This window comes from Lates calcarifer, linkage group LG10 (genome assembly GCF_001640805.2).
Source record: "Lates calcarifer isolate ASB-BC8 linkage group LG10, TLL_Latcal_v3, whole genome shotgun sequence".
In the NCBI taxonomy this organism is placed as follows: Eukaryota; Metazoa; Chordata; class Actinopteri; family Centropomidae; genus Lates; species Lates calcarifer.
This window is the reverse complement of record NC_066842.1, coordinates 15,870,229-15,882,298: the sequence shown is the minus strand read 5'-3', so window position 1 is coordinate 15,882,298 and position 12,070 is coordinate 15,870,229. Positions and strand designations below refer to the sequence as shown.

Below are 12,070 nucleotides of genomic sequence, written 5' to 3'. Positions count from 1 at the left end.
TGGCAGTTGTTGACATGAAAGCATTTATTTGCAAGTCCAAAAATTAGGTCACAAAAACCTTTTCAAAGGTCTTTGCCACCAATAAGTTCATTCTCTGTAATTCTACTTAAAGAATAAATAACCTTTGCTAAAAAGGTACCTTTGAGGCTACAAGTAGCCACTACAGCATTACACCTTTGGTTTCAAAGATTCTGTGATTTTGGTTTCTTTAAAGACATCATTATGAAGAAAATGGGAACATGACCAGAGGCAGGAAACAAAAATACATCACCTGCTGAGAGAGACAAAATGTTTTCAAATGTAGCATAACAGCAGCCAGGTATCGAAGTGTTAAAGTCAGCAAACTGACACAGTAATGTCTGTCAGGCTTACACATCATTATCTACCTGTAGTATGATAACATTAGCCAACATAGCTTGTTGGTCACAGCTGTAGTAGCAAAGCCCCTGAGTGTATTGAATTGAGCAAGGATGAATGTGAATTCTTCATCAAACTTTCATTTGTTAGAGAAGGATTATGTTATTTCTTCTTCTAAAAGTTGTATTTTTTTGCTTTAAATGGAAGATCATTCTGACTGAAGCACAGATTAAGGCAAAATTCTTGCCCTGCCAAAAAGACAAAAACCAAAAATCTACTGACCAAATGTAAAATTATTGATGATAATAATACTATAAAAATACTATAAATATAAAAATACTATAAAAAGTTCAAATGCTTAAAAAAACTCAGTTGCCATGAGCAGAGTGCCCTTATCTTTACCTGAATCAGTTTCATAAAGTTTCTTTTGGGGAAAAACACAGCATTGTACAATAGGTCTTTGTGCTCACCAAATAAACTGCCAGCAGTTTGCATGAAAACCTGACTGTAGTGCTGGAGGTTTAGAAAATAAAAGGGAGAAAAAAATCCATGTAATACTTGTGTCTGACCATGTTGTGGAGCTATTTTCTTTGTCTCTGCAAGACAAGACACACACACACACACACACACACACACACACACGCACGCATGCACGCACGCACGCACACACACAAAAAATATATGAGGTTTTCTTCTGTGTTTCTTGTTGGAGACAACAGCTAGAATAAGCATTTATTAAGGACCATAGGACAAAATTCACAAAATATTTCACAAATATAACCAAAAGCAAAAATACAATATTCCAGGAAGTAAATAAATAGCTACTTTTTTGTGTTTCTTAATTTGTTTTGTGAAATGTCTTTTCATTTTTGTCAGTTGTATTGCATTGTCAATGCATTTGTTTATTTATATTTTGTCAGATTTGTTTGTTATGCTTTGGGAGTCATTACTGAAAAATGAAATGATTTTATAGGTGAAGGTAAATTGATACATTGCACCAAATTACAAATGCAAGAAAAATACAGATGTTTGGCTATAACAGTAACATCTGCTAAATAAGGTCAAAAATTTTATTTAAATTCACCAGCAGACAAACTGCAGAAATTGTCACCTTCATTTCAAGTCTTGATTTCCATTCTGGGGGGACAGATGTAACTACTTAATTTAACCTTACTACTACTTACTACTGCATTTTTAAGAATGATATGTAGTTTTTATGCCACTATATTTATTAGACAGCAGCTGCATTGGTGCTTTTAATTTTACATAAATACAAGTCTTGTAATAGATTTAAACATCTAGCAGTTGTTTAACTTAGTTCCACATGCAGCTACAACATTTCACAACTGCTAACACGTTAATACATAAGCAATAGCCCAGTATTCTAAAATACACAATATAACATTAATGATTTCTTTCACTTTTGATAAAATATATTTTGTTACTACTTCAGAGCAATTTTGAATTCAGTATATTCACTATAATTGATTATTTCTTCATTGTACTGTTGGTACTTTTAACACTTTAGTGCAGGTTTACAGTCGGTTTTTAGAGTGGGTTTTCCCTTTAAGCAGCTCAACCAAGGAGGCCTACATTTCCCACAATTCCAAGTGGTAAAATCCTCAGTGTTAGTGCGTCCGCGGCGTCCGTTCACTGAGGAGAGGAGCGGCGCAGACTGATGGACTAAACTGATGTAAGACTTAACGGTGTGGTGTGTTTTTTTTTTTAACCGGCGGACATGTCTGTGTCATCCACACAGAGCTCCGACACTAGCAGCCTCAGGAGGAGGCCGGCTGAACACACACAAGGTGAGCGGCTGCTGAAAAAACTTTATTTGTACCAAGCCGACTGTGTCTTTAACAGTAATCTCCATTTTAAATCTGTCAGCATATTGTAAACAGTAGCTGTTATTTACCGTGGAGTTATTATGTGGATGAAGTAGTATGACGGTCTGTGCAGTATTCACACAGCTGTTGCATGTCGGGCAGTCACGTCGTATTGATTACGAGGTGGTTCCCACAGCGTGTGTGAGTGTGTGTTTATGTGTGCCAGTGCCGTCTGTGCCAAGATGTCAATGTGACAGAGGTTATAAATGTATAAAGGAAACACGAAAGTGTCATATGACCTTTTCTTTTTCCTTCAGCCAGCCTTGAAGTTGTAGTGTTTGCCTCTATCAGCAACTGGTTATTTCTATTATGGATTATTTTTCAATGAATGTATAAAATGACCATCACAGTTTCACACAGTAAAAGGTGACTTATTCAGATGACTTGTTTTGTCCTAACAACAGCCCCCAAATATGTTAGATTTACAATGGAATAAAACAGAGAAAACCAGCTAATCTCCTGAGTGGAGAAGCTGGAACAAGGGAATGTTTGACATTCTTACTTCTAGATGATTAATTGATTATCAGAATAATTGGTTTATGGACTAATTGATTAATGTAATAATTGTTTCAGTCCTTGTCCAGACTTTCTCATTCACTCTGTGTCAGCAACATATCTCATTTTAAAGTTTCAACAGTCTAATGCAGGTTCATGAATTCTGTCCTGAATTCATTCCCATGTTTATCTTGGCAGTGATAAACTAAAGAACAGATGGTCTGTTCTCTTTGATCAATGCTACTGATGAGACCAGTTATCTACTGGTTACACAGCTTCTTTTGTGGGGATATGATTAACTGTCAGATTATTAACCTTCCTCATCTACACCCAAGAAGAAAACAATGAGCAGTGAATCAGGCTACAAGGCAGTGCACAATTTCTAATACAGTCAGTAACACTCAGTGGCATCAATTACACAAATACAGAAATACAGAAACAGAAAGAGGAAACAAAACAAGACTCTACCTAAAAGTGTGTGGACGGCTGTGAACAGATATAAAGGGGAAGTCATGACTATTGTGCTCTCTTGTCTCATGATGCCATTGGTTCGTTAGCATTTGTTCATTCATTAAGGCAGCATCCTGGACAAACCATGGAAAATGAATGAAGGAATGAATAAATGACCCAAGGCGATTTTTACCCTTTACTTAATTACAGTCATGCCTCTGGTTTCCCTGCAGAACAAATGCAGCTGTTGTCAGACTGTCAGAGGCAGTGATCAGTTCAAAGATAGTTAGAAACGCTTTTTGCCTCTGAGGGGAAGTTCATCTTTACAGTGTTCTGTGAAGGCCTCAAGACATTAACACACATCTAGAAAAAGACACATATAGATACAAATGCACTGATTCTTGATGTCTGTGTGTGGACATAAATACTGTACACAGTCAGTGGGTAATGTATTTAGAGCAGAATGGACAATACTTGTGCAAAAACATGTTTTGTTTTCTATGTGAAGAATTGATTGCCCAGCGTCGGGCTGTTGTGAGTACGATGCGTGTGATGGCTCTGTCGCTAAGGTCTGGAGTAGGTAATGATTTTTTAATCAGTGTGGATGATACAAGTTTTTTTTCCACTGTGATTCCAACACATCTGAATCTTTGTCCCAGCTGTGTCACCACTGATTCTGGGCTGTACGGTGAACGCTGAGAGAGCCAAGAATTTGACTCAGCCCCTCTGACTCTGCACTACAAGGAATGTACTGCAATGCAGATACAGTGTGTAACTGACACGGACAAGCAACAAGTCAGAGCACAAGGACGTTGTTCTCGAGACAAAGACTTGTTTGATAGCAGCGAAGCAGTCTGCAACTTTTAATCCTCCCTTTACATGTTTAAATGAAAACACTACATAATTTCCAACATTATATAGATGAAACTGTGGACTGTACTACTGCGTAACAATCTAAAAACTCACAGGTTTAGGCACCTTATTAATATGTTAACAACATCGAAAAAGTTATTATACAGTCACTGGCCCTGCCTGGCGATCTGTCCAGGGTGAAACCTGCCTCCTGCCCAGTGTCAGCTGGGATTGGTTCCACCTCCCCCACGACCCTTAAGGATAAGTGGCATAGGTAATGACAAAACCATGTCAAAACAATCAATTAAATTACATTATGACTTCATAAGTAAACATCATGTTATTTCATGCCAGTTAAATTACCAGCAATGAAATGAAACGTGACCGTCTGGTCCATGGACAAATGGTACGAAACATGTATGAAACATCTTTTTCTTAGAGTAATTCGTTTCTTGCTTGGTGCTGCAGATGCTTCGTGGGAGCATCATCCCCAGCAGGGTTACAATCATGAACAGATCCATGACCAAGGTCAACAGCTTAATTCTCCAGACACCTGCTCTCCACCCACACATCACTCCGTATGTCCTCCACTGTGCACGACAAAGTGCATTTCTGCACACACGTGTGAGTACTAGGTACCATGTTCCTCAAATGTTTCCTATCCACAGCAGTGCTGGTAGGTTTATAGACATTTATTCATCAATGTTGTCGCTTATTTTAGGTCCGAACCTTAATGCTTGTGATGATAACTGGGAGGAGATCCAAAGCAAGAGAACCATCTTAGCAGAGAACGAAGTGGAGGCCAACAAACTGGTCAACAACTACAGGGTGAGAAATCTGAAGGTTTTCCACTGCAAATGAAAGTGGTTTGAGCTCAGCAGAGCTGGTAAACTCAATATTTGATGTGTGTGCTAGTTTGGTTTTAGAAAATGGAAGAGCCACGTGACCGAGCGTCCGTTTGAAGACAGGTCAGAGGTCGTGAAAGAGCTCTACTCTGAACTGAACGTCATTAAGCCACATTCAGGTACAGGTACACGTTACTATCCTTGTGTTGTGTTTAAGCTTTTTGTAGATGGATTATTCCAGTTCATTACAATTAGCCTTATTTTTCATAGCTGTGGTCATTGTTTGTATTTTTTATGGTAACAATGAAATCACCAAAGTAATTGCTGAGATGTGAGAACACTACAACAATATCTGACAGGGCAGGAAATGAGTGGTGAGATGATCAAATTGTAAACAAGCAGTTCAGCCACTGTATTTGGAGGTGAAACTGAAAGCACTGTGTTCTCAGATATAAGCAGCTTGACAAGTACAGTTCTATTATTACAGAAGGAAACAACAGCTAGAGCTGCAAAAATAAAATCCAAGTGTAAAAAAAACTAAATAAAAGTCGTTAATGTGGCTGCTGGAGCACTAATGTTTTGTTTTTTTGTCTTCCTGGTGTCAGGTCATCTCATCACATGCGGAAATGTAGCGTATGTGTTTCTCTTTGGGTGGTGGGTCTCCCTGGCATATTTCCTGGTCAGCATACTTATGTTCATCACTGTCACTGGTGTGCCATATGGTAGGTAATGATGGTAGGTAAAGTGTAATGATAGTGTTCATTACTGATCATCAGCCATTCCCCTTATTCTTTTCTCCCTCTCTGTCTTCAGGGAAGCTTTGCTGGAAGTTGTCCTGCTACTTCCTGTGGCCATTCGGCAAGTCAGTCCACGAGGTACTGTCTGAGTTCAGTTAACACTTGGGACGTTCCCCCTGTTGTCTCTATTCCTTTTTCTACAAACTGAAATTTGGTAGATGCACAGTAAAACCTGCAGCTTCCTCATCATTCCTCCCTAACTTGTGGTGGTGAAAGCAGAAGTCTTACTTTTCTGAACACCACCACAAATCTGCAACACTACCAGTCATTTGCAGCAACTTGTTATTGCAATACACTTGTGGAGATGCAGCTGACATGGTTTACCATCGAACTTCCTCTGCTCTGTGCATTTGTTAAGTTAGGCCTTAAAGACGAGGAAGATTCCCAATAATAAGGTATTTAAAGTTTTTTAAAGTTTACACCCCACAGAGACACAAACACACCTGCTTATATGTTCAGTTGGTCAGTGATGGAGGACAGAGCTGTGGGTAGGTGTTTGGTGCTGGATAATATTTCCACTGGACTCCTCATTTGTTTCTATTGTAGGAATGAGAGTATAATGATCATCTAAAGTGGTGCAGCTAACAATCATTTTTTAAATTATTATTCAATTAATCATTTATAATAGTGAAAAATACCTTTTGTAATTTCCCACTTGTATTCAATCAGCAGTCCAAAACCCAAAGGTATTCAGTTTACTCTCAGATATTACAATGAAAACCAGCAAATCCTGAAATTTGAGAAGCTGCAACCAGAGACCAGGTGACTAAAACCATTCAATTCATTCAACTATCAAAATAATTGCCTATTGATAGACTTATCGATTCATCCACTAATTGGCTACAAGCTGTGTCAGGAGTCGCTGTTCATGGATTTCTTATAGAGTCAACAGGTGTAATAAATACATTGGTGCTGCCACTTCCTCTCCTGCAGATGTGGCTTTCCTGTAGGTTCAGTTTTAGTTAGGTTCAGTTTTGTTAGTCTGTGTATGCCCTGTGACTATGGGACTTGACCCGTGACTGTAGGCTCTGATGCTCTGGTGACAGACGGTTGTTTAATTGGGGTTTTCTTCCCTAAGAAAAATAGCAGAGCCTTCTTTGTACCCTTGTGTGTGATTGTAGCCAGAGAGTGTGTCAGTGATTGCGATTACATCCTATTAAATGAAACTGTTTGTGCTTTGATGAGTCAGAAATCACACTTTCCTCTGGTTGTGTTTCTCCAGATTGGAAATACATTGAGGAGATGTTGTGAGCAAGCACCAGACTGTGAGTGCAACATAGATGGGGTGGAGGATAACTCACCAGTTCTGCTGCCTTCACCCACAGAGGTGCCAGTCCGCAGAGATGCCAGGACGACCTCTGCGCACTCCCTTCTGGGTAACTTTCCACACTATATAGAAAACATACATATAGAAAATACATGAGCACCATTGACTTGCTGAGTTCTGCTCCATGGAAATCAAGTGTAGGATACCATTACCATGTGCATCCTTCTTGTTGTGTAGCATCGTTTCTCCACCTACGTGTGGCTGCTGCTGGGATACCCCCCTCTGGTGCTCATCCATTCGCTGGCCTGCTTCTTCTCCTGGATCCTGATCTTCACCATCCCTGTTTCGAAGATGAACGCACGTACCCTGGCTGTCATCCTTCTCTTGCCTCCTGAGGATGTGTCCGTTTCCTCACAGAGGAAGGCAAGGGAGAGAATTTTATCAGCCGCAGCACATAAACCTGGAGAGATAACTCATTGTCGGTTTAATGCTTATGCACCAATTACTTTATGTTTTTTTTCTAACCTGTAGCATCAAGGCTACGAGACCAGAGCGCTGCTGTGCTGCTACCATGCTACAAACTGGTACTACTACAAGTACACTGTTGATGGGATCAATGTGTTCGCTGTCAGTATCCTTTACCATGATATGTGAGGTCTGTGTATGTGTGTGTGTGTGTGTGTCAGTGTGCGTCATGTGAAGACCTGTTAACATCTTTGACTGCCATCTCAGACCTCCTCCCTTTAGTAATAGTTGCCATACTAATCGGATATATTGACAGAGATAACAAGTACGCCAGCTCTGACGTCAAGTTCGCCATAGCAATCGGCTCCATCATACCCCTGTCTTATTACATTGGTATGGGCATCGCCAGGTGAGCTGTTTTCATTACCTTGAAACAAACCTGTGAAGTGACTTTAGGTCAAATTACCGATAATTTCATACAAGAGTTTCTGATGTTGATTGTTGATCATTTTTGCCTGCGCAGTATCTCAGCCCAGAGTAACTTTGCTGTGGGTGCTGTGGTGAACGCCACCTTTGGCTCCATCACCGAGTTGACCTTTTACATCACGGCTCTGCTCAGAGGTCACCAGGCAGCCAACCCGTGTCTGCAGGAGATTGTTAAGGCGGCGCTGACTGGCACGCTGCTCGGATGCATCCTCTTTATTCCTGTGAGCCAAACTGCATATTTTACTGCACATTTCACATTCTTAAAATTCTTGAATTATGTAGAAAAAAAATCTAAGTTCTCAATACATCTTCTAGTCTCGCCTCAGTGTGAGTGGAACTTTTTTAATTTGCATGTTAGTCCACTTCCTTATAAGTGTCATCTGAACTGCAGTGTTAACGCTACAAAAATCATATTCAGACACATAACACTAATTCAGCATGTATGAATGAGGCTCCTTGCTTTGTCCTCCTCTCAGGGCATTTGCATGATAATCGGTGGGCTGAGACACAGTGAGCAAAGATTCAACAGTCGCTCTACAGGAGTGAGCTCTGCTTTGCTTTTCATCTCTGTAGGAGGTAAGTCTCCAAAAATCAACGTACTGTTGCACAGTTACTGTACATTTCTGGAAGTAAGGAGAAAGATTTCCCTTCTCTAGCTGTGTTTTTAGGAGCCAACCACCTCATGAAACTGGCTCCTCACTTACTCACATTTGGTTTGCTACAGTTTCTCCATGAGGAGAAGCTGTGCTTCATTCTCAGACATGTTCCACACTGTCTGCATCTGCCTGCATCATCTACAGGATGGAAAAGCAGGAGCAGTTCAGACCTCCTTATGCAAACATGTTGTTTTTGCCTCCTGAGGACAAAAAAGTAGCTGCTCAGATGTTCTAGCACTTGCGCCACCTGCTGCTGATTAATTTTTGATTTGATTCTTTTTGAATTGATTCTTTTTTTCCTGCTGTTCTCATGCTGCACCTGTTAGCTAAAATAAATTCTAAAATATTTACGTAATTGTGTCACACTTATCTCCATCAGATATTAAATAATCAAATAAATAAATAGTTCAATTAGTATAAAACACACAAATGTTGCTGTTGGAGAATTTGTAAATTAATTTACAAATGATTCCCTGCCTAAATAATGTGGACATGCAATGGGTTTAACATGGATCTTTTTTTGTAAATTTGACCATCAGAGAAGTTAATAGTAAAATCACATGATCAGAAAAGGTTCACACATGGATCAAATCTGACAATAAATTGTTTGATGGCGCTCAGGTGATTCCTGTCTGTCAGCATTGAAAGTAGCTGCAGTAATAAAAGCAGAATAATCTCATTAACTGTCAATGGCAGGTGTGTTTGCCCCCACACTATTCTCCAAGGCTTACGGGAACCTGGTGTGTGACGCCTGCACCAACTCCACTGGAGGAAACAGCAGTGGACCGTTTGTCTGCCACAACTGTCACTACGATCTGGTCAGCATCAGTATCACACAAACCCTCTAAACACATGCTAACACACACTGACTGACAGGCACTGTACTATATTTAATATGATTTTTTTATTCAACAGAACAATGGCAGTTTGTTCCACAGCCATGTTGAGTAAGAAGTTATAATTTTTTTAATTTATACATCGATTGTCATGTAAAAGAATTAAAGGACCATAATGGTGGTTTTGCATGTTTTAGCAAAGCTGCAAGGAATCTTCTGAATCTTCTGACATGTCTGAAGTGTCAAGATTTCACCACAGTGTTCGTGTTTGCTTGTTTCCTGCCTCTGTAGTCTCAGATTTTGGGAATATCCCTGAATGCACTGATGAGCAGTTTTCAGAACAGTCCCTGCTCATGACTGTTCTCAAGCAAGTTTCAGGTCAAAACTAAGAAAAAAAGTGGTTTGCACTGGTGTAAGGTTTAATATAATTAAATAAGCTCAAACCTGTACAACTGTCATCTGGTCCCTAGAGTTTATTAAAAAAAAATCAGTAAGCTGTAATACCTTCTGTATATTTCTTCCCTCTCATTTATTGTGTGTTTTTGTCATCAGGCCACTGGTGTACACAGTGTCTGCCCTCTTACCAGTTGCCTACTTCATTGGTCTGATATTCACACTGAAGACACACTCCCACATTTACAACATCCATGTTGGAGAAGGACAGGGTATGAATCATTCTCATGGTCACGGCCAATAGCTAACACTAAATTGTTCCTTGTATAATTACACCACAATACAGTGAGGGTTCATCTTTTAATGTCTACTTACCTCATCATTGTCTCTCTGTGTATGTCTATGCAGTGACAGGCCACGATGGACCGGTGGTCCACTGGTCACGGTGGAGGTCTCTGGTCATCCTCATCATGGCCACTGTGCTCATGTCCGCCTGTGCTGATCTCGCCACGGAGCACATCCAGCCCATACTAAACCAACCCAACATCTCTCAGGTCAGGACACACATCTGATCGTACTCAGGCAGTTTTTATTTGCTCATTTCCTCTGGTCTGGCCAACATTTCTCTGTATTTCTCTAGTATTTCATAGGGGTGACAGTTCTCGCTATGGTTCCTGAGATCCCAGAGATTGTTAATGGTATCCAGTTTGCCCTCCAAAACAACATCAGTCTTAGGTAAATAATACCCCATTAAAGAAAGTACCTACACAGGTTAAAAAGTGATGTCTGTGTCCAAGTAATATTTCTCTGTTTCAGCTTGGAGGTGGGGAGCTGCATTGCTGTGCAGGTCTGCATGCTACAGATTCCAATACTGGTCCTCTTCAATGCTTTCTGTGTAAGACACCTCTCTCTTCATTTTCATCATTGATTTGTTCATATAAATATCAAATGTTTGCTGTTCTGTAGTTTTTTTTTGTCATCAAACCCCATCTCTGCTCTGTGTAGGATGTGGGATTTGTGCTGTTATTCAGTGACCTGCACCTGTGGGCCAGCATCTTTAGTGTGATAGTAGTCAACTACATCTTCATGGATGGCAAGTCTGATTATTTTCAGGGTGAGTTTCAAGTGTTTTAAAAATGTTTACAGTGCAGTTATTCTCATGTACATGTAAATGAAAGATAATGTTCAGAAGTTTTGAATCTTGTTGATGATCCATCAGTAACCCATCACATTTACTGTGCTTCTTATTGAGTAAGTCAAGAGTACGCTGGTCTTTTTTATGTCAGTTGATGATCCTGAGGATGTTCTGACATTTGTCTGAAATTATCTGGAGAGCTGAGCAGACCTGCCAAACATGCCCCAGGAAGAGCTGTCCCAACGGTCCCTGTGTGCACCTGAATCTCAGTATGATTTATAAATATCAACACTGACTGAACTTTGTTCCTGAGATAGATGACCCACCCCAAGACCATTTCAGATCCCTGCAGGTTGATTTGCATACAATGGCTACACAAAAAGCAAGAAACCCAGGAGACTTTCTGTATCTCAAGGATAATATCTAATGTTAAAGAACTGAACCATGCTAATCCAGTATGGTGATATTATTAAATGACCTCTTACGACAAAAGAGTTGCATGAAGACGCTCTACTCACTTTCATTTCTGGTCTTGTTTTTCCTCAGGTACGGCTCTGGTGGTTGTCTACTTTATCCTGCTGGCTCTGTATTACTTCGCTCCATCTCCATCAGGCTGTTGAGTGTGGATCAGTGGCTTTCACCCCACTTGTTAAACCTAGAAAAGAAATTGAATGTGCAAATTTCAACAACACTCCCTGACGTCGAAATAATCTTGTGGGACTTTTGTACTATGTTTTCTATGCTGTATCCTAAATTGCATTAATGGCAAAACCGAAACTTTTAATCTCAGGTAGGTATTTTTTTTTTGACTGCACAAACATATTGCTCCTACTACTGAAAAAAAGTACAGTCTGTAAGCTAACATACCTAACTGTGAGTCCTGTCCTTATGGTCTTTGTAAACTGTGGTGAAGGAGAGAAAAGCAGTATTTTTACAATACAAATGGATATTATGATGTAAAGAAACTGTACTAATGGTATTTTGTTTAAGGGCCTGTTGTGACACATTTGTATACTTTTTAACTCCAAAATGTAAAAATGGTACATGTCTATTAGACTTAATGAAATAAGTGACTTTTTGTCAAACAATACAGTTGAAAAGTGGCATGGCTGGCTGTGCATAGCAACAATAAAAACATCTGTTAATACAA

General features: G+C 39.8%; 1 protein-coding gene across 1 annotated transcript; it reads left to right on the top strand.

The window, feature by feature from the left end:
* Nucleotides 1-1,873: 1,873 nt before the first annotated feature.
* Nucleotides 1,874-12,070, top strand: LOC108875290 (uncharacterized). The gene is given in 21 exon segments (XM_018664100.2): nt 1,874-2,165; nt 4,509-4,664; nt 4,762-4,868; nt 4,956-5,064; nt 5,491-5,607; nt 5,699-5,760; nt 6,905-7,009; nt 7,011-7,058; nt 7,187-7,372; nt 7,481-7,580; nt 7,682-7,823; nt 7,938-8,121; nt 8,377-8,476; nt 9,253-9,374; nt 9,472-9,503; nt 9,945-10,057; nt 10,194-10,339; nt 10,426-10,520; nt 10,602-10,680; nt 10,791-10,899; nt 11,467-12,070. Coding segments are annotated over 21 exon segments (2,256 nt in total). The 5' UTR covers nt 1,874-2,095; the 3' UTR covers nt 11,541-12,070.